General features: G+C 40.0%; 3 protein-coding genes across 7 annotated transcripts; 1 reads left to right on the forward strand and 2 right to left on the reverse strand.

Annotated features, from left to right (window-relative positions):
- Positions 1-896: 896 nt before the first annotated feature.
- Positions 897-7,950, forward strand: chid1 (chitinase domain containing 1). 3 transcript variants are annotated; one of them, XM_084058954.1, is made up of 13 exons: positions 897-1,019; positions 1,131-1,360; positions 2,119-2,262; positions 2,939-3,071; positions 3,307-3,351; positions 3,502-3,608; positions 3,838-3,899; positions 4,003-4,092; positions 4,192-4,293; positions 4,471-4,623; positions 7,025-7,105; positions 7,203-7,245; positions 7,404-7,950. In XM_084058954.1, the coding sequence occupies exons 2-13, from the start codon at positions 1,244-1,246 to the stop codon at positions 7,500-7,502; spliced, it is 1,176 nt and encodes a 391-aa protein (XP_083915080.1). In that variant the 5' UTR covers positions 897-1,019; positions 1,131-1,243; the 3' UTR covers positions 7,503-7,950. The 3 variants fall into 3 exon arrangements, with proteins under 3 accessions (XP_083915080.1, XP_083915082.1, XP_083915081.1); XM_084058955.1 differs by having other exon boundaries at positions 910-1,024; XM_084058956.1 differs by having other exon boundaries at positions 903-1,360; positions 4,474-4,623.
- Positions 7,951-8,102: 152 nt separating this feature from the next.
- Positions 8,103-12,751, reverse strand: gatd1 (glutamine amidotransferase class 1 domain containing 1). Its single transcript, XM_084058957.1, has 7 exons — positions 12,602-12,751; positions 11,632-11,708; positions 10,767-10,872; positions 9,985-10,092; positions 9,353-9,444; positions 9,172-9,265; positions 8,103-9,081 (listed from the first exon to the last, which is right to left on the reverse strand). The coding sequence occupies exons 1-7, from the start codon at positions 12,648-12,650 to the stop codon at positions 8,966-8,968; spliced, it is 642 nt and encodes a 213-aa protein (XP_083915083.1). The 5' UTR covers positions 12,651-12,751; the 3' UTR covers positions 8,103-8,965.
- Positions 12,752-13,455: 704 nt separating this feature from the next.
- On the reverse strand, positions 13,456-21,838 carry cd151 (CD151 molecule). 3 transcript variants are annotated; one of them, XM_084060227.1, is made up of 9 exons: positions 21,602-21,838; positions 20,358-20,442; positions 19,358-19,549; positions 17,959-18,033; positions 17,368-17,388; positions 16,931-17,035; positions 16,351-16,500; positions 15,667-15,753; positions 13,456-15,424 (listed from the first exon to the last, which is right to left on the reverse strand). In XM_084060227.1, the coding sequence occupies exons 2-9, from the start codon at positions 20,439-20,441 to the stop codon at positions 15,365-15,367; spliced, it is 774 nt and encodes a 257-aa protein (XP_083916353.1). In that variant the 5' UTR covers position 20,442; positions 21,602-21,838; the 3' UTR covers positions 13,456-15,364. The 3 variants fall into 3 exon arrangements, with proteins under 3 accessions (XP_083916353.1, XP_083916352.1, XP_083916354.1); XM_084060226.1 differs by having other exon boundaries at positions 16,345-16,500; positions 21,602-21,835; XM_084060228.1 differs by lacking the exon at positions 17,368-17,388 and having other exon boundaries at positions 16,345-16,500; positions 21,602-21,835.
- Between the last annotated feature and the right edge of the window lie 40 nt (positions 21,839-21,878).

Here is a 21,878-nt window from a genome sequence, read left to right on the forward strand (position 1 = left end):
AGGCGACGGCTGGTTGAAAAAAAACTGATTTTTGTCTTCAAATTATCATTATTCACAAATCACAACGTTTCCACTAACTACATTTTCATGAAACTGTTTCACCTACAGCAGTAGTTCTCAACCAGTGGTCCGGGGACCACCAGTGGTCCTTGAGGGGGTTCCAGGGGGTCCCCAGCCAAACTAATAGTTAAGAACAAAATTGACCCGTATGTGTCTCTAACTCTGAGAGTGTACAAATGGGACCAAATGGACCCGTTAGGGTTAAATGAACGTTAATGATGATGATACAGTGTAGATTGGGAACCCCAAGAAATCAAAATGGTTGAGTCCCTGGCACATCTTTTCGAATGGGGGTCCGTGGGCTAATATGTGTCAATTTGGGGGTCCTTGACGCGAAAAACAACTGACCTACAGGATCAGACTCGTATGATCTCTACTGCGGCAACCTCTGCCATTAAAGTTGTTGGCCATGATGGAGCAGGTTGTTATCCTATAATAAAATTGCCTAGTATTACAAATGTGTTCACAAAACCAAACTGTACGTGAACGCGTGTGTATTGTACTACGTGTCATAATTGTATTCATGGCACCCCTAGCCAATCGTAACGCTCTCGTCCCCTCGGACTATGGGCTCTTATAGACTCCACCATGCTCAAACCCAAGCCCCCAGAACCCAGTGGTTTCATTGAAGCCAAATGGACATGCTGGCTATTTGAGGTATTGCAGGTGGGGGCACTGTATATGAACGGCCAAATAGGCCGCGCCCATCACATTTTCCAATACGTTTCCAACCCGGAAGAAGGGGTAATTTCGGCCCATGCGCTGGGTGAGCAACTCAATGCAAGTGGATGGGAGGCGATATCCGGTGCCCTCTCTATTATTTTTTAACTCTATGGCTCAAACGAAACCAGTAGCTGTCCTGTAGTCCACTAGACTGGAGGGGTGTAAGAGCCCCAAATGACTTCAATGAATGACACAATGAAAAGCATGGTTCGGTGGTCAGCTGGCTGCAAAGCGAGGTTTTGTATATATCATAATCATTCCAGTGAGTTGTTATAGACAGGTTGATCCTGTGTTATGCTCTGCAGTCTATATAAGTTATCTGCCCCATCTCATCTCATCTCATTCAGGAAGGAAGTACCTGTCCTGCACTGATCACAGACACAGAGCACCACCCGACCTGAATGAGCACGTCGGCTGATCATTTATATTATATCACTTCATACGACTCCTGTTCATCTGAATGGAAATGAGAATAACGTTGATCCTGCTGCACACCATCTCGTCGTGCTGGCTGGTTGGTGGCACGCTTTCAAAGACAGACGCCAAGAAGGCAGCACACAAGACTGTGGAGGCTGAGGTGAGTGGAGTGAACTTGTTGTGGCCCCTATATGTGTGTGTGTGAGCAGTGTGTGTGTTGTTGTTTGCTGGCATGCTGTTGCAAGTCCTCCTTGCAGTCTCATGTCATCTGATTTTGCAGTGGTCTAAAGTAACTAAGTACATTTACTCAAGTACTGTACTTATGTACAATGTTGAGTTTCTTTTTTTTTTTTTTTTACTTTACTGGAGTAGTTCCAATTTCCAATACTTTTACTTCTACCCCACTACAGAGGCAAATATTGTACTTTTACTCCACTACAATTATTTGAAAACTTTACTTTGCAGATATAAAATGAGTATATTATAAAACATACATTAACCACTTCAGCAGGTATTATGCATAGGCTAATTTGAAAAAAGCTGTTGTGACCTGTCTACAGCTAGACACAACGCGTTGTGAGCTTGTAGATCTGCAATTTTCAACATTTTTGTACTTTTACTTTTGGTACTCTAAGTATATTTTGATGTCGATACTTTTGTACTTTTACTGAAGTAACATTTTGAACCCAGGCCTTTTACTTGTAACAGAGTATTTTTATATTGTGGTATGGCTACTAGTAAAATAAAAAGTAAAATATCTTCCTTCTTCCACCACAGTGATTTTGAGAGCTGCAGAAAGTGACCCCGATGGGGACCAAATCTCACTTGATATCACCATACCTGTACCACAGCTATTATAAATGCCATGGATGTCTGTCACTCTGCTGATATGTCTTTTAATCTCATCTGCACCAATAGGCATCACCTGCAGAGTTACCAGTGTTGGAAAGAGGCCTTGTTGTGTCAGACCCACAATGGAAGGACATTGTGAAAGAGGAAAAGAGATATTGTTCTCATGTTAAGCGGACATTCCAAGGACCTGTGCTCGGATACATCACACCAGTAAGTATGAAACCAAGTCAAGGGATACACAGGATTGTCACCATTATGTACTTGGTCATAATTGTGTTATAACTAGTGCAGAGCAGTATATCCAGTTGTCCAGTTAAATGATAGATGTGTTATCCCTAATAGCAATATGAGGGAACACAAGTTGCCAAAATCATCTCTATTCATTCTCTCCTTTGCTTTCACCTTTAACCTTCATTATTCAGAAGTCTTCAATAAATTAAGACATACAGTATGAAGGCACACAGCTACATAATGTATAATTGGTAATTATATGAAACAAATATCATGTGTCTTTTAACTTAAAAGACACATGACATTTGTTCATTAGTTAAAGAGACTTTCAGTCAAGGACCTTCTTCAGGGGTATGCGTATGCCTGAAGAAGGTCCTTGGCCGAAATGTTTCATACCACAATGTTCTACAACACTGTGTTCCAATCATATCTTCATTGAGCAAGTGCAAATACTGTAGTGTGCGGGTGTCTTTGATTCTTAAATTCCTTTTGTTTAAAAAAAAACAAGTTTGGCATGTGTAATGTTTCAGACATTTGGCAGGTGAGCTACAAAGCTGATTTCGGACCCTGTTGACTTAAATACAGTGATAAATACAGTATTGTTCTAATGCACAATATTGCATTTGTGTCTCTGTCGTATCCTGCCACCCCACAGTGGAATTCCCATGGCTATGATGTAGCCAAGGTATTTGGTTCCAAACTGACTTCAGTCTCTCCAGTGTGGCTTCAGCTCCGTCGACGGGGACCTGAAAGCTTTGATGTCACTGGCCTCCATGACCATGACCCAGGTTAAAAAGATCACTTCACTTGACCCTATTATTCAGACAGCAGATATTAATTGTATTTATAAAGACTATGCCTTAAGCCCGATTTATACATCGTCATACGATGGTGTCATGCGTCAAAAATAGCCGATCTACTTGGAAATCGGCTATTTTCAGTGCACAACACTGTCCTACAACGGAATGTAGATTGGGTATTGTCCTCTTAGTAAAGTGTTAGGGATTGTGTTCAACTTTTCAGGCTGGGTCAAATCTGTCCGGAAGTCGAATAGAAAAATCAAGATAGGTGAGTAGATCCTCTTTGTCCTCTATACCCACTACTAGCTTGCTCAGCCCTTCTTGTTTGGAACAGAGCTAGCATTTTATGATCACTCTGATTCTTACCATGTAGTGGTAAGTCATTTTAAGCCAAGTGCTCCATGTGTCTCGCTTTCAGTGCCTCGACTGCTATTTGATGGCTGGTCTTACCAGGATTACATGAGTGTACTGGATAGCGAGGATGAAATTGAAGAGCTGGGGAGTGAGCTAGTGGATGTCGCAAAGGTAATTTCGAAAATACACAACTGGGGGCCGGGGGGCAAACCCTTTCCGCACCAACAACCTATTTTGTCAACAGATAGGAGTAATTACAGTACCCTGGCTGCCACACTGCAGGCTGGGTAATGAATTGAAGTGGCAAAATGAGGCGCCAGATAACGCTACTGTGTATATTACACAGCAGTAGCAATATTCTCTAAATACAATGATTTCATGCTGTTGTATGACCTTGCAGACAGAAGGCTTTGATGGTTTTACTTTGGAGCTGTGGAGCCAGCTGGGAGGAAACAAAAGAAAGTGAGTTACTTTATTGCTTTTCCCTGAATGGATAACACTACATTTCCCTGTCTTCCAGGGTCAGTTGCAAATAAGCAAGTGCTGTTTATCTTTTTTCATGCAGGGAGCTCGTCCACATGGTGAAACACATTTGTGAGGCTCTGAAGGCAAAAAGATATGACTGTGTGCTTGTCATTCCACCTGCTGTGACGAGGTGAATATAATGGGGTTTATTTTTATTCTGTTTAAATGCCACAAAATGACTGATGTGCTGATTTGGAAGCATTTCTGATCCGAATATCTCTCCAACCAGCTCAGGGCAACCGGGCATGTTTGGCAGGGAAGAGTTTGAACAGTTGGCTCCAGTAGTGGATGGGTTCAGTCTTATGACCTATGACTACTCCAATGCTGGGAGGTGAGGCTCTTATAGACGCATGTCATTCAACCGTTCAAACTGGATGCAATAGTATTTCTTTAGGTACAGAGATGTAAAAGAATGACTACTTAAATGGGATTCTAAGTGTTCATACTTAAAGTACAAAGTGGTAGAAGCTGCTCACTCTCAATTTAAACAGTCTGTCTTTGTTCCCAGTAGACCAGGCCCAAGCTCACCTCTGCCTTGGATAAGAGACTGTGTTCTCCAGTTGTCACCCAATATTCAATGGAGACAAAAGATCCTGATTGGACTTAACTTGTATGGGTTGGACTTCTCCAACCAAGGTGCTGAACCAATCCTGGGGACTAGGTAAGGATTGTGTAATTACAGTTGGAAAATGGAAGAAGCATTGCATTCTACCAAACCATCTGCAACAACTATGTTTGGTGGCCGAGTTTCCTCCATATTTGACACATTTCCTCCATATTTGACACGTTAATTTACTTAAGTAGCACTTCTTTCACATTGCCAGTTCAGCACAGTAGTTTGCACTGACTGCAATAACTTCTATAGCTGCTATAACCCAGAGGGAAGATACCACTTAAGTATGCAACTATGCACTGATTGGTCAGCTGCCATATAACCCCTCACCCTCACATTACTTTTATCACTCCAACCAGACTGGAATATACATATATACACATGCACGCACTCACACACGCACATACACATATATATGTATATATGTTACAGTACATATGGAAAATCAGTCGGATCGAGAAAGGAGCACATTTTCCCAACTCGTGTCGCAAAAACAAGCGCTCCTTTCTCGATCTGACTGACTTACCCCAGACGCCCGACATCGCAGGCTGGCCACATTAAGTCCATGATCAACATGGAATCCATGCTGTTCCCATGTTGATCATGAGATTCACATGATTCAAGCATTTTTGCCAGACCCAGGGGGTCGGCCTACAGGAGGCTTTGTCTGTTGGTATGTCGGTCTGTCGGTCCCTCTTTTCCTCACCAGCCATTCAGGAACGCTTCAGATTTCAACCACCAGGGGCAACAGAGCAAGTCTGGACTTGCTAACCATTTGAAGCAGCAGTGAATGGGGACACTAACAAACATTGAATTACCTTTAATTCAACTGGTTTAAACATGTGCTGTGTAACTTTAGGCAATTTTGTTATTCTACATAACTTATTTCAGAGGTTTATTAATACACAAGCAGCATAGTAAATTACCTAATTAACTAAACTTATGAAATGCTGGATTCAAAGCCCTTCTGCCCATATTTTGTGCACTGACTGACAAGGGATAGTTGAATGTAATCAGACTGGAAGGTTTGCTGGTCTAGCCTATACACAAATCTACAACCAAATACCCCTATAAACAAAATGCTACACACACACAAAATGCCTAAAATTATTTATACTTTTAACTTATGAAGTGGTTTGTAGGTGTGTTGCCTACTAGGAATTTGTTCCGTCTGGATCTTGCAGAACCAGGTCTCCTGGTCTTGTTTTACTGCTGTTGCAAACAATACCCCTTGGGGACATTCTTTACCTTACCTTGCTATAGGAGGTCTTAATTAAATGTGACAATATTTATATTGCTGTTTTGTCTATTAATGTAATTTCTTAAGATGTATTTACACTTTAAGGTAGGGTACGTTTTTACGGTTAAAGCACTATATTCAATATTGTGATATTAATCATTGCTAAAGAGTGTTTGTTCAGTGATGGGAGTCTCCGTCTCGCCAGCTCTTTAATAAATAGGAAATACATTTTCAGGTGGGTTACCAAATTTCAGTCAATCGAGAGAGAACCCATTCATCAGGTTAAATTTCATACTGTTCCAGTTCCAACTTAGTCTGCTCATTTCTTTGTGTCATCACTTCCAATTTCACTTGTTTATCCTGTATCTCTATCTATCCTGTAGTTCTCTCTTCTGATTGGATCAAATTGGTATCCCGACCTGAAAATGCATTCTGCTTACTAAAGAGCTGGAGAGACATGGAGACTCCTGTTAATGAATAAGCAGTATATAGAGCTATTTAACACTTATTTTAACAAAATAAAATCACTTACACTACCTTTAATTAATGTAGAAACACTTCATAATGTCATAAAAACGATTAAAATTATACTTTTTCATGTCCATACCAGTTCACATCCCATCCAAACAATGTAGTGAATGCGATAAATAAATACCACGGTTCATTTGGAATGGGTCCCCCAGGGATCTATACTTGTCCCTTATCCTTTTCCCTCCACTGTCTACTCTAAATCTCTTCGCCGAAAATAGCTGATCTACTACTAATATGCAACACTGTTGCCGAGTAAAATCAAGAGGCATGTCATCAGTGGCGTACCCACTGTAGAGGCAGGGCAGGCGGTTGCCTGCCCAACTAAGATCTCGCCTCCCCTAAAAACCCCAAATAACCCGAAAAGGTGTCATTGCATGCTTAATGTCCTCAAAGTCACGCATCCAACAAGCTTTGAACTGAGCAGATTGGACCTTCCAGAGATAATGGCCAAAGGGGGGGGGGGGGGGAATCTCGCCTGCCCTAAATGTAAATCCCAGGGACACCACTGCATGTCATTACCGAATCTCATAGAATACTATTATGCCGCACAACCTAAATCTGTGGTTTGAAAATTCTATAAATAACTGATGAAAACAAAATAAGTAAAAGGTAGAGCAGTTTTAAGAATTAGGCTAACCAATCTTTCTTTTTATTACTCTCCTGTCTTATTTCCTGCAGGTACATTGAAATTTTGCGAGAGCTGAGGCCAAAACTTCTCTGGGATGAATACAGTGGAGAGCACTATTTCTCTTACAAGAGGTGGAGATAACATAATGATTTTTTGGAAGAACAAATGATGGGTGACGCACCCTTTTAGGATAACTTGACCAGATTTCTTGCTTTGCTTTATTTCTAGGAATAATGGAGTCAAGCATGTCGTGTACTTCCCAACTCTTAAGGTGAAGCTCTTATATTTCATTTTAGCTTTGTGCATGAACACATTTACTCAATAAAAAACATATGAAATGTGTAATAACGCTAAACAACCCCCATTTGATCACTAGTTGCCAGTTATATACATTTGACTGTGCACTAAGAGTTTCCTATTTCTTTTCAGTCCATCTACCTACGGATGTCATTAGCCACAGAACTGGGCACAGGAATATCCATGTGGGAATTAGGACAAGGGCTGGACTATTTCTACGATCTTCTATGAAAAGGCCAAATGACTAGTTTATGACTACCATGGACCTTCAAAACACCAGCATGTGGGTTTCCAAATGTCTGATTATTTTTTTTCAATCATGGTGTACCAAAAATGCCAGTGCTGTTTGCAGTGATTTTTTTCTTCTTTTGAGTTACTCAGCTGAACTCTGGACCAACCATTGACGGAGCTTAGTTAATACTCAATCTGCACTGCTGCTGCCCCAGAGGATGTCAAAGCAGCGGTTTGAGGAATCATGTTGTCGATATAAACCAGGGACATGTTGCTTTGAAAAATATTGTTTTATTCCCTTTTCATGGACACGAGTCACAACTCAAAACATATCATTTTGTGAAGAAACAAAAACCCAACTTGCAGTACACTGAGATGGCAGTAGCAGATTTCCCTTTTACAAAGTATGTGCATGACCAAGATAATTATTAAAAACCGTTGAGCCAAATCAATGTTTTGTTATCAGGCGTTCACTCTCACTCGTTCCAATTATTGAACTTTAATTGTGTGGAAAGCTTCTGCCAGTTGGCTCAATTGAAGACTTATCTTATCTGCTTTGGTGTTGGACATTGGTGTTGTGAGCATGCATTTGGCGCTCATATGATGTGTGGAATAACCTTGAGCTTCCATTTACTAACATTCCAATGTTTTTTCTTTTTAACTTTTTTTTGTGTCTGTGTGGTTTCATCGTCATGACCACAATAATCATGAACTCGACCTTTTTTCGATGCCTGCTAGTTGTCCTGTATACTGTAAAATGAATATAAGTTTGGAACAGAACAGATTGAGGATTTAGGGTACGGACACACCAGAGTTTGATTCTGCCTATGCGGCCATATGTTTGCAATGCTTTTCAATGGGAACGGCGCGTTTTGTTGCCACTTGCACTGCTTTCCACTCCCTTCCCACTGAAAAGCATTGCAAAAAGACGGCGGCATAGGCAGAATAAAACTCTGGTGTGTCCGTACCCTTAGAGCAAGGGTTCCTAAACTTTTCAGGCCCTGACCCCCCCAAATAATCATATTTGAACATATTTAAAGCTTGTCGGGGACCTTCACCCCGACAAGCACTTGGAATTGTAGGAGTTGAGGCATTAGGTTTAGTTTGACTTGGTTCCACAGATAAATATTGTGGAAATAGCTTAACTACAAGCTCACAACGCCTCGCATTCTTCACAATTGTTGCCTCTTTCTTAGATAATATTTGACAATTTGGTTATTTTTTACTTAGTAATGGTCTTATTTAGTTGTTTTTATTTTGATGGTATTAAATGGTCTTAAGTCCTTAAATTGTCACTTTAGAAATGCGCAGATACCCTGTATACACTGCATGTTGGTTTGTTAACTGTTGAGTGAGAAAATAATGTTGCACATTAAGCTAATCATCTGAGGACCCCCCAAAATCAAACCCCCAGTTTGGGAACCATTAGAGTGCATGGGATTTGAACTGTTAGTATGGTAGTTTTATTTTCCATTGCAGAGCAGGATTAGATTATTCACCGCAATTGATGTTGCCTGAATATTCTGACCAGTTACTAGGTGTCTGTCTATGACCACATGCATAGCATCCTCTTGACTCGCTGAAAAACAAAGGATTGTATGGTTAGCTTTGGGTATAATTACAGAAAATGTTTACACAAATGTTACAATATTTGTACTTCTCTGCTCACCTGTGTATGATCCACCGCTGTCTTTCACGAAGTCCTCCACGATCAGAGGCAGGTTGGCAAAGTCAGGCCTTCGCACCAGCTCAAACACGGATGGCTTGGATGGAAAAGAGTTACAACTTGTTACTAGAAATACCTTTTACATTCCCATCATGTACATAAATATCAGAGCTGAGAGACTCACCCCTGTTAAACTGTACCCATTGAAGATCCACTTCTGTCCCTCAGTGGCACAACATAAAGCTGATACTCCCTGGCCCACAGCGCACACAGGTTCTGCATTTAGGGCAAAACAACTCCAGCATCAATGACCAGTCAGTAACACACAGAAATGTAAGGTTTTCAAGAACCCAAACAGCATTTCTATTCAATAAAGATGTTGGGGAAGAGAAAGTACCTAGAGTGGAAATGTTGCTCTCTAGAACCATGATCATACCATATCTAATCTAACTTAAGTTATAAATCTGTTCTCCCCCTCTCCTAAAGGAGATAGGTAACAACAACGATGTCCCAAACTACAAGAAAGATGGTGGCACGTCTAGTGTCCAATCCGGTGGGCTGCTTCAAATAACTTTATTGACATCGTCAACCAGAAGCTGTCCTCCCTAACACCAGTGTCTAAATTTGCCATCGGATGAGTAGGGAGTCCGTTTGCAATTGCAACCACTGCAAATGTACTAGTCGTATTAAAATACTGTACCATACAGATTGGTTAAAGTAACATGTTATAACATTTCCATTCATTAAAATAAGTCCCGGATTGTAACTGATTTTCAATTTAACTGACAATGCATTCCATAAGATCCAGGGACTCACTCTGCTGAGAGATGAAGTGTGTGAGGATACGGTGTAAGGAGCCGCTGTGTGCCAGGTCATTCAGGGCTCCTGGGCAGTCTGGAATGAGTAATGCTTGGTACCGGGCACCTGGAACAGGCCATCATGACATGACCTTGAGCTTTAATCAAAACAAAACCAAATAGGGCTGCAACTAGTTAAGTGTACCAATTATTTTTTATGAATTCGCTGTCATGTTATACAAATTTATGGGAAATGTTCACAGTTGTCTGAACTCAAACATATCTTGAAATGGCTTACCATTTACACAGCTGTCAAGAAACATAACTTTTATATTTTGAATGTAATATTGAAATTAATTAAATGAATATAAAATCATAATATTGAACAACAGGACAAGCATTCACATTTTGATTACTAGATTACAAACATTTTATTTCCTGTCTGTAGATTATCCAATAGGCTCTATGCGCAGCAGCCATATTGGAAAGAAATTGGGCCTCTTCCTTACTTCCTTCACAGGTGTTACCCAATGATACTAATGAAGGTTCTGTTCCATTCTGGTCAAACAGAGTCAGGGTGCTTATATTGTGCATGTTGGCTCACGGGACACACTCAGGGTTCCAAATGGCCCCTTACGGGTGTGTAACTCTGAGAGTGTACAAATGGAAAAGTGTACACAAGTGGAAGAGCCTTCATTAGTACCATTAGTAACACCTGTGGAGGAAGTAAGGAAGGGGCCCAAAGTTTTTCCAATATGGCTGCTGTGCATAGAGCCTATTAAATATTTTCTTGGTACTCACCATCAATAGATTCAAGTTTGGCAGGTGTTGCATAAGGTTTCACACTGAAGTCCTGCACCCACCTAGCGGTGCTTTCATCAACCCCAGTAAAGTCGATAGGCTTGCCCTGCATACAGAACGACAAATTAGAACGCCCTGCACTGACTGAGTGTTCTGTGCCCAGTGATGGACCGTAACGAAGTACATTTACTTGAGTACTTTAAAGTGCATTTTTTGAGTATCAGTAATTCACTTGAGTATTTGTGTTTTTGGATACTTGTGACTTTCACTACACTACATTTCAAAGAAAAATATCGTACCTTTGACTCCACTACATTTGTAGGAAGGGAAAATGTACATTATTAATGAACTACTTATAAGCCCCATTTCAAATATAGTGAGACTTTTACTATATTTTCACTATTACATTTGTCTTAAAGATTCTGGAAAATCTTTGAATGTTTTGTGTAAAATGTCAACATTTGAATACAGGAATGCTTATTGAAAATAAAATGTACGTTTTCGTGCCAAGGACCCCCGAATTGATATTTATTTGGCCGCAGACCCCCATCTGAAAAGATTTTGATCCATAGACCCCCAGAAGAGAAGATTTGTGTTAAAAATGTCAAAATTATTCAACATTTTCCACTTTTAAAAATATTGCAGATATACAAGCTCACCGCGCGACACGAAGAGGCGTGCTGTGAGCTTGTAGATTTGCTATTTTTGAATAGCCAACCTATAAATGGGTTAAGTGGTTGAAATGATTGTGATGCAGACGCTGTATTGACTATTTTTGCTGGGGACTTCCTGGAACCCCCCAAGGACCCCTGGGGGTCCCCGGACCCCACTTTGAGAACCAATGCTTTAATGAAGAGATTCTTACCCCTGGTGTGGCCGTCTGCAAGTTAAACACTGACGTGCACAGAGTGAAGGACTGGTGGAATGACTTGGCCGACACCCCTGCGTGAACAAGATACACACATTAGTAATGCCTTCTGTTATGCCAAGCCCCGTTGTCCTGAAAATAGTAATACAAGGTCTACTAAACTGGAAGACTCATTAAGCACTGAGCTTAGGTGACGCCTTGTGAGCTTTTAGATCAGCTATTTTCAAAAGATTTTCATACATCTTATACATTTGAAAACTTGTGAAATGGGACATTCTACATAATGAGTACTTTAAGTACATTTTGATACCAATACTTTTGTACTTTTACTCAGGTAAATTTCTAATTCCAGACTTTTACTTGTAATTTCTACACTAAGGTATTACTTTTACTTAGCGAGTACTTCCATCACTGCTCATAACACCGCAGAGTTGACACCTTGTGAGCTTGTAGATCAGCTATTTTATGAATAGAATATTCATAATTATTTTATGAATAAAATAAAATAAATTATGAATAAACTGCTATAACTCACTAGTCTTGGAATCAAGACGATCATAGATGTAATTGATAATTTTTATATCTACGATATCAAAAATAGCCAAATACATCTATGATCGTCTTGATCCAAGGCTAATAACTCACTATGATACCAAACAGGAGGACCAGAACTATTCAATAGTGTAGTACGTGATTCTCGAGGCAATTCCAGGTGGTCCCCAGCTAAATGATGGAGGAGTGTTAGTAACCAAACGGACCCTTATAGATCTTTAACTCTTGAGAGTGTGAGGCTAAATCTTAGCTCTGATCCATAGCCTAGAAGGAGAACTCCCAGAGCTAGCTAAATCTCATCAAATGGTGAATAAATAATGGACCTTGTTGATAGTAAAAGGGTGGATAGAGTCAGACTGGTACAGACAGCGAGATAGGCCGATCGTCTCATAATAAAAATGTTCAATGGACCTACCTTGCGGAGCAGCACTTGCAACTATCAGGCAAGTTGGTTTGGCTGACATTTCTGTTTCCCCTTAAGTTTCAAGTTTCAATATTATGCAACCTAATTAATTTGCTTGAAATCAATTAGCTGTATCAGAAGAGACAGCACACAATATGAGAAGAAAATGTCAGTAAGTCAGCTGACAACAACATCCGCTGAATGCTTTTCAAAATAAATGTTCCATCGTATGCGCGTGATTTGGGAAGGTACCTTTTTAACTCTATGGAAGGTACACAGGCAGTGGTGGAAAAAGTACTCACAATTATTACTTAATTAAAAGTATCAATAGGCTACGCCTACTGCAATGTAATAGTCTAAATATACAAAGTAACTAGTAATTAAAGTTTTCATATAATTGAATAAAAGTACAATATTTGCCTCTGAGATGTAGTGGAGTAAAACTAAAAGTACAGAAGATTTGAAATACTCTAGTGAAGTTAAAAAAAGAAAAAGAAAATGTGCTTAAGTACTGTACTTAAAAGAAAGGGATAAAGATGCTGCAATTAACAATCACAAAAAGCTAAATAATGCATAGTTCATAGCAAAATAATTGCAAAAAATATATTCCTATATATTGTTTTTTCAATGCTTCATCAACTGGATTTGTGAGAGATGTGGTGCTCAGCACTGCAAAGAGAAAACAAAACAAGAAAAAAAACGAGTGTTTGCTGAATTTAGATACAGTTGAATTTATAGGAAAGATTTTAGCATTTGCACACAAGAGAAAGTGACAAGACTCAAAACACATGTGCTATTTTCTCCTTGGTGCATTCAAATGTTTTGACCAAAACCAGGTCTTCTTCAAACAGTTTTTACTTTAAGGCTTAAAGGCACACCAAAACCTGCTATTACAAACGTATACACACATCATCAGTAAGCAACATGCTTATCATTAAATTATATTTAGTTTAAAAACACAAAATTTCTCAATGTATTATGATTGGGGGAGCCGACACTTAAGCTGAAACAGAATGTCCCCTTCAAGATTAACAAGGGTCTCCGTTTCCCTTAATGGTGAACAGTCCCTTTTCATTACTTTGGTCATGTTATTGCATTGCCATGTTGATTTAGGCATGATTCCACAGCGCTGTATATCTCTTCATGGAAATTATATTAAACTAGAAAAAGTGCTCCTCGGAGCACAGGTCTCCGCCAGGTCAGGTAGGTTATTGTGGCCTCCTGGTGGCGCTATAATAGGCCAATGTGAAAAGGGTGCCATTTCTTCTTAGGCCTTGTATGGCAATAGGACACTGCATTCATGATTTGAGGCATTTTGTGTGTGTGTGTGTGTGTGTGTGTGTGTGTGTGCGTGCGTGCGTGCGTGCGTGCGTGCGTGTGTGTGCAAAATGTGTTTTGCTAAATTAGACCTGCTGGTGGCGCTATAACAGGCCAATGTTAAAAGGGTATCATTTGTTCCTCAACATAGTGTGAATGTGCGTGCAAAGTTTGACCGCAATCGGACGCTGCGTTCATGATTTGCGGCATTTTGTTCAAAACAAGCCACTACAGCAAACTTTAGACGTTAATCTTAGCCAATCAGGATGGAATATGAAAAATAAACAGATCCGGCTTGATCACATGACTATAGAGATCATGTGCACCGATGTGCGTGAAATTTGGATAAAATCGGAAGGAGTAATATAAAGAAATATGTTTTACATTAGTCGGCCTCCTGGTGGTGCTATAAAAGGCAGATGTGAAAAATGCTGGGTAAAGGTTTTTCCTTGACCTCTAGGGAGTGCGCACACCAAGTTTTACACAGATCGTGCAGTTATAGGTAAAAACCTGAATCGGCCTGTTATAGCGCCACCATGAGGCTGATTAGAACATTTTCAAGTGGCATTTCTTCCTCGGCCTAGTGGGAATGTGCGTGCAAAGTTTCACGGAAATTGCATGCTGTGTTCATAATTTGAGGCATTTTGTTCAAAACGGAGCAGTCCTGCAAACTTTGGAAGGCATTTTTAGCCAATCAGGATGGAATATGAAAAATCTGAAAGACCCGATTTGTGTGATGTTTGGACAAAATCTGTAGGAGTACTGTGAAGAAATGTGTTTTGCAAAAAGCGGCCTCCTGGTGGCGCTATAATAAGCCCATGTGAAAAAATTGGGGCAGAGGTTCTGAATTGGCATCCAGGGAGTGTGTGTGCACAGTTTCGCTGTGATCAAGCCAACGGTGCGGGAGATTAGCTGTTCACAGACGGACGGGGACACACATGGACGGGGACACACACACGGACGGACGGACAGGGGGTAAAACATACTCTCTCGCCATGACTTTCGGCCTGGCGGAGACAATGACAAACATGATTGATTGAAGTCAATAGTCGATATTTATGTTCTAAAATACTTTAGAAAACACTGCTTATGAAAATGTGACATCCTTGTGACAACTAAAATACACATATATAATACAAAGCAACTGTAGCAAACATATACACTTTTTAATTAAACAAAACAAAAAACACAATGGTGGGTGAGTTCATCCACCCACCTACCATCATCTTGAATGGCTTTAAAATTAAAGTGAAAACTCAAAGTACATGCAATGGAATATAATCCAAAACAGGACAGTGCTGTCCAGCAGCATGGCTTTTTCATTGACAAACAGCCTAACCACTTCATAATGTCAATTGAAGAAAAAAAAACATGCACATCCTCATAAAGACAAATACATATCCAACCAGATTGAGAATGCAATGGTGTGTTTCAAAGTGTAGGATTTGTGTCACAGAGTCAGTATGGATCTTCTTTCAAATTTCTATAAAGGCAGCAGGTGAACATCATTCCTACAAGCTGAAAGAGAGAGACATTTAATAACACACACGCATGCATGCATGCACGTGTGCACGCACACTCTCTCTCACACACACACACACACACACACACACACACACACACACACACACACACACACACACACACACACACACACACACACACACACACACACACACACACACACACAGATGTATTTCAGTTATAGATGTATGAACCTGATGTATTTCATTCATAACTCTTGATAAATAGGAAATTACCTGGAGAAAGGCAATGCCAATTCCCACTGCTCCAAGGATGTGTAATTGACTCAAGATGAAGTTCTCTAATTTCATAATGCAGCCTCCCTGAGAGCATAAAGTGAAGGGAACAGACATCAGTTATTATTTTAGTTGTTCTTTTGTCAGGAACAATACTACTACACATTGTTTCATGTTAAAAACATGAAACAGATGCACTGCATATGGCTTCCTAGACAGAACAACCCTTGTCCCTGATTAGGTATTTGATATTTAAAATGTCTTATCATTACAAAAAACATAAAAGTTAAAGTTAAAAAAGCGCAGTTTACAGTGTAATTCACATTGATTACAGTTCTGCTTCTGTTCTAACCATTGTTTAGCACTTTTATTACAAACGGGCTCTGATTGCATTTTTATTTCAGTTGGCTGGTGTATTCATAATCACACATTTTATTAAGGTAAAATTTATCAAAGTGCCAAAGCTGAGTAAATTCTCAATTAAACAACTATGCCATTTAATTAATTATCCAATATTTTCAAGGATTGTTTGTATAATGATGACATGCTGTCATTAACACTATCAATTAATCAGAATTCATATAGCACAGTTCATACATAAAAATATCGGATTGCATAATGAGAAAAATATTATGTTTATTTGCACAATAATCCAGCTAATGGGGCTTCCATGCGTACCTCTACCTTGTAGATATTGGAGGGATGGTCCCTGATGCCACAGCCTTCACTCTGAGTTTTGCAGCAGCTATCAGGTACCAGCCTGTCATTCTTCTCTTCGTGGATCCACACGCTGCCTGACCAGTCTACAGAGCTGTTACTGCCACAGCACTTAAACTAGCACACACAGAAGGAGATAGGGTTCATATAGTATGACCAACTTCATTTTAGTTAAAAAGAAAAAGAAAAAGGACTTTGTTTACATTTAGCACAATAGGACATTCTTTTTGTGAGCTGAAATGAACTGGCCTCAAGTGAACACCTCACACAATAAGAATCCTGTGTCAATTTAACTGAGGTTAAAAAATGTCCATGTTTACTGTGCAAATTCACAAAAGTAACCAGACCTTTATAAATCCAACTGAACCTTTTGAGTCTGTTTGTAGTGTATACAAAATATTAATCTGATGTCTGATACAACAGTTGGGCTACCTTTTAGTCAGGTTGAGACAACATTCTATTTGTTCCCTGAATGTTGAAGCATTACTAACTGTAGCGATCCTGAATAGTTCATACCTGAACACCTCTGAGTGTCAAGCTTCCATACCTCCTGCTGGAGCTTGTCCACAGCCTGTGTGATGCTCTCCTCACCGGGCTGCTGGTACTTCTGCTGCATGGTCTCCTTCAGGTTGTGTCTGAGCTCATCATCCAGCTGTGAAGGCAGCAGTAGAACGTGAGAAACTGCTCATGGGAAACATTTGTCACCTGCATTGATGTGAAGTTTATTTTAGACTCTCCTTGTTCATAAATATAGCCCATGCCATGCTCAAGTTTCTTTCCTATACCACACCTGTCTGGAGCCTGCATAACTCAGAATATATGAGGACACAGATACCCCCAAAAGTGCACCAAGGACTACATACCGCCCTGTCTGACACGGGAGCTCTCCACATAAATTGAAACGTAGTGAAAAAGGTGAAATCTTAGCACGTTAGGGGTAACCGTTTGATACAACACAGAGACAGATGACACAGTGGTGATTACCTGGTGGCAGAGAGGGAAACACTGGAGCAAGAAAAGGGGCAAGAAACAGAGACGTGAGAAAGTTGGATGAACAGACAGATGAAGTGCATGCGTACTGTGCATGCATGCAGAAATCAGGTCAGGCTAACAGTAAATGTGCAATTTCTAGAACTTTACCCAAGATTAAAAAAAACTAAACTAAATAGAAACCACATCAAGGAACATGAAAGGAAAAATGGATTGATTCAAACGCACAGCTCAATGTATTAGTATAACAGACATGCAGAAATGAGAAGCAAGCAAGCTTATTTTTAACACATAATACAGAGAAGTACTTGGTACTTGGACTACTACTCTTGTAATACTGAATTAGAAGTATGCCTACTTTAGTAGTGGAAATGGTAGTACTACAAATGCCTTAGTACACAATGTATTTTAGGGAAATGGGATTATATTGCAATGTAGGGAATTATACACCAACACACATCGTTCACCTGCCAAATATGACTTCTTGTCGGCAAGCAATACTGTTATACTATGGAGTAAAAATTAGGCGTAATATGCATCATTATACCTGCATCAATTCTAGAAGCTTAATTTGAGTAGAAATACCTCTTGGTATTTAATGTAGGCCAACACTCCAGCAATGACTTCCAGCAGGAAAACACACAGCAGTAAGACCAAATACTGTAGTGGAGACACGGACAACCCCATCATGTTTCATATTACATTGTTTATTATTAATAATTAATAATATTCATGACATGTTCAATATGAACAATTCTCTCTCTCTCTCTCTCTCTCACACACACACACGCACACGCACACGCGCACACACGCACACACACACACACACACACACACACACACACACACACACACACACACACACACACACACACACACACACACACACACACACACACACACACACATACAGTATCCCTCCATGTGCAATGTGGACAATGAACTTGTGTCTATACTTGAACTGAATGTATGCTAACTATAACTTCACTACCTCTAGGAAATTACGCTACGGTAGCCATTACCTCATACTGCACTGACTGAGACTGAATCACCTTGGGGTTACACTTTATATTTGTGTATTTTTAGATTCACCAAGGTCTTTCTAGTGTTATATAGTTTGAAATGTCTCTATTGCGTGTGAATTATTATTGTGCACGTATATTAGTTTCTATTTTTTGTGCATTGACTTTGGAGTTGTAAAGTAAATTTGGTTTCACCTGTAATGACAATGAAATTAATTCAATTGATTTGAAAAGAGAATTTGGGTTTAATACAGAATCCTAAGAAAGACGCTATTCATTACAGTTACAGTGGTTGCAGGGAACATGAACATAGTAGTCACAGAGCCGGTACAGTATTGCATCTATAATATATTCTGTCTCACTCTGACTGTCTCACGCTCACTATGAACTCCAAGCACCCGCCTGTGATGCCCCTCATTCCTCTGGCATGAGTCACACTCTAAATCTAAACCCTTAAAGACACACTCTGCATTACTTTGTCTGTTATTTCTGACACAGTTGAGTATTTCTGACATAATGAGCTTCCCCTTTTACACGCAGACCAGACAGCAAGGTTCAGGTTTCTAAATCAACAAGAATTCAAAATGTCTCCTAGGATGAAGACCTTTTAATACACCTAAAAACAAACAAAGTTGTGGTGTATTTAAAAAGGGACTCATTGAATTTGTCTTGTTTTTCCCCCAGATAATAAAATCTGCTATATCGGTATGGACGAGTGTAATAACTTGTGTAAATGAAATTACTTGTGAGTATCTCCAAAACTAAAACTAACAAATGACTCAATGTAAACATGGGGGAATTATTAGATACTGTAGGTATCTATTAAATATTAGACACTGTAGAAATCTAACTATTTGCACTTGCACATAGTCTTATTATCATAGTCACACAGCCATAGGATAACCTTAAACAACTCTGTGATGATTCAGTGTGTTGTCGTGTAAACTTGGGTGAACTCTCACCGCAATCAGAAGATCCTTTATCTCCTTCAGGGTGGCACAGCACCCGATCATCCCTGTCACCACCACGATGCTTCCAGCGACTATCAGAATGCACGCCGAGGCAGAGTACAAGCGGCCGTCGAGCAGGCTGATGTAGTCACTCTTCTCCATCAAAGTCCACACTCCCACCGCCAACACGGTCCCTCCTGCCAGCTGAACACACACATAGGCCTATTAGCTCAACTCAAACAAGATGATCACAGCAAAATGGTATCACCATAACTCATTCTGATGAAGATCCCTTGGGGATCGAAACGTTGATCTGCGATCTCCAATGGGAGTAATCGCCGAGTGCACTCTATTTTTATTTTCACGTTGATCTTCTGTTTGTCCTGCACCTGTTCACAAGGGTGGATGATGTGCATGTAGAGCATGCACATCCTTCTACACATTCCTTATCAAGATAATTCATACCAGTTCCATGCAGCTCCTAGCACTGCTAAAGCATAGTAGTAATGCAAAACAGACACCACCTTATCCCCTGCACTATCAGCTAGAGACGAAGGCATTCAGCAGAGTCTGAGTTTTATCAGCCTCATCTGGAGCACATGGGTCACACATGTCTGGTATCTGAGTGTGTAGAAAGCATGCTGGAATTGATTTAGTCCATTCCTACAGCAGGGAAAAAACCCGTAAGGCCCATGCAGTTATACAGTTTGTTTGGATTTTACTGTAGGCTTATGCATCAAGGTTGAGTAGTGTCTTTTAAGGTTTTCATTCATTTAAAATTTGAGTAATGGGTTGGCAATTGCAAGTTACTGTTTTACAAAACTGGGTATGACATAAATCTGGTGGTTGTCTGTTATCTTTTGAATATAACCACACCGAATGGTTGAACTAAAGGTCACCTGTTGACAGCATGCAAGGGACAACTGCAATACGAGATGTTGCTGCCTTCATTACAGCTGATTTTCCAATATCACATGGGAAGCCAAGCCAACCACTCACCATGTCAACTTACCCAAAAAAGAACATTAAAGATAAAAAGTAGATATTTCAGACAAATTGTCCCACATGAGTTCGTTTTCTCTCTCCGTGCTTCCATTCTGAAAAGACAAATTCACATGGATTACAATGTAAATTCACTGCTGATTTTGACCAACAATTTTCACTGTTGGGCACAAAAAGATGACATTTCAGTGCACAAAATAATCAAAGCTACACAATAAAATCCTTAGTGTTAATTTAGAGATTTGCACGATTACGGATCCAGTACACTTGGAGTTGAATTAACACTGAAGATTTGACAGTGTATGACCTCATGGTATTCTCACAGAAGGCTGCAGTCAGATTATGATCGCATGACTTCCTCCCTGTATGCTTGCATGACAATAAGTTAAGCCTATTAGTGGTCTTATCTTATCGAGACCCATCGTGTAAGTTATTCCTCCACACTATGCAGTCAGGTAAAAAAAAAGAGGCCCAGTGTCACATGCACTTCACTGTAAAATCCTAACACTGAGGATTGTACTGTATATGTACAATTAAATCCTGTGTATCCACACATGAAGTATGATATGAAGCAACAGATTGACGAGGTGCAACTCTTAAGTGTGAATGAGTCAGAGAAGATATGAACATGCTCTCTAAGTGTTTTAATCATAATGCCAGAACGAAATATAAAACGGAGGCCTGTAAATGAGACTGTGGATCATTCCAACACTTGCAGAAAGTTGTCTAACACAGTCTCTAACACAAAGCACAGAGGAGAGTTCTTCTGATGAAATTGTGGGATAAAAATACTTTACAACTTGTCTCACATGCCACCCAGCGAACAGATATGTCTCCTATCCCAGTAATTCAACCTGGCAATCTTATACCAGAAGAGTAGATGGAGACATACTGTTATGATACCCTTCCTAATTTTGTAACCAAGTCTCCCTCTCGTCCACCACTATATGAATGTCATCATGAGAGGAGGTTCTACAGTTCAGGTACAAGTGGACATCTCTCCTTTACGGGAAAACATGACCAAACCGAGTACTGGTACATTATGAGGGAAAAACAGAGTCATAGTGTGAATTCGGATCCACACAGCTATGGTGTTTCTTTGGAACAATTAAATACATGTCTGTATGCCAAAGTGTTGCTGTCCATCAAAACAAAGTCTACCCATGAACTCATATTCATATTATTATTTATAAACCATGGTGTCATGAAAAAAAAATCCTCTCCCCATTTCACATGAGCAAAAATAACTCTTACCTGCTCTTATATGGTGGGCCCTGGAGGATGTGGATTATTGGGGAAACGTCTTCAGATGTTCTGGTAAACCCCAAATCCTACACACTGCTTCACTTTGAAGGTTACAAGTAACAGTGAGTGCTCTCAGCTGCCGCTCAAACCCCTCTGCCTACTGTAGTCTTTTGACAGAGGGGGTTATTTCACCACAAGCTTCTAGAGTGCACAGGCCTGCCACCAGGTGGTTTCTCATGTACATGACTTGTTTTGATCATGGATTTACATTTTGACACTGCCAAAA

Source organism: Gymnoscopelus microlampas (genome assembly GCF_963454915.1).
Source record: "Gymnoscopelus microlampas genome assembly, chromosome: 6".
Taxonomy (NCBI): Eukaryota; Metazoa; Chordata; class Actinopteri; order Myctophiformes; family Myctophidae; genus Gymnoscopelus; species Gymnoscopelus microlampas.

Bases quoted from the DNA above. Each gene is read 5' to 3' on its own strand.
- chid1 (XM_084058954.1), top strand. From the start codon at position 1,244: ATGGAAATGAGAATAACGTTGATCCTGCTGCACACCATCTCGTCGTGC. The intron at 1,361-2,118 runs GTGAGTGGAGTG...CTGCACCAATAG, and splicing joins ACAAGACTGTGGAGGCTGAG to GCATCACCTGCAGAGTTACC. The intron at 3,072-3,306 runs GTTAAAAAGATC...TCAACTTTTCAG, and splicing joins CCTCCATGACCATGACCCAG to GCTGGGTCAAATCTGTCCGG.
- gatd1 (XM_084058957.1), bottom strand. From the start codon at position 12,650: ATGTCAGCCAAACCAACTTGCCTGATAGTTGCAAGTGCTGCTCCGCAA. The intron at 10,873-11,631 runs GTAAGAATCTCT...TTCTGTATGCAG, and splicing joins TGCAGACGGCCACACCAGGG to GGCAAGCCTATCGACTTTAC. The intron at 9,266-9,352 runs GTGAGTCTCTCA...TTTCCATCCAAG, and splicing joins ATGGGTACAGTTTAACAGGG to CCATCCGTGTTTGAGCTGGT.
- cd151 (XM_084060226.1), bottom strand. From the start codon at position 20,441: ATGGAAGCACGGAGAGAGAAAACGAACTCATGTGGGACAATTTGTCTG. The intron at 18,034-19,357 runs GTGAGAGTTCAC...TCTCCACTACAG, and splicing joins TAAAGGATCTTCTGATTGCG to TATTTGGTCTTACTGCTGTG. The intron at 16,501-16,930 runs GTATGGAAGCTT...TGTGTGTGCTAG, and splicing joins TGGACAAGCTCCAGCAGGAG to TTTAAGTGCTGTGGCAGTAA.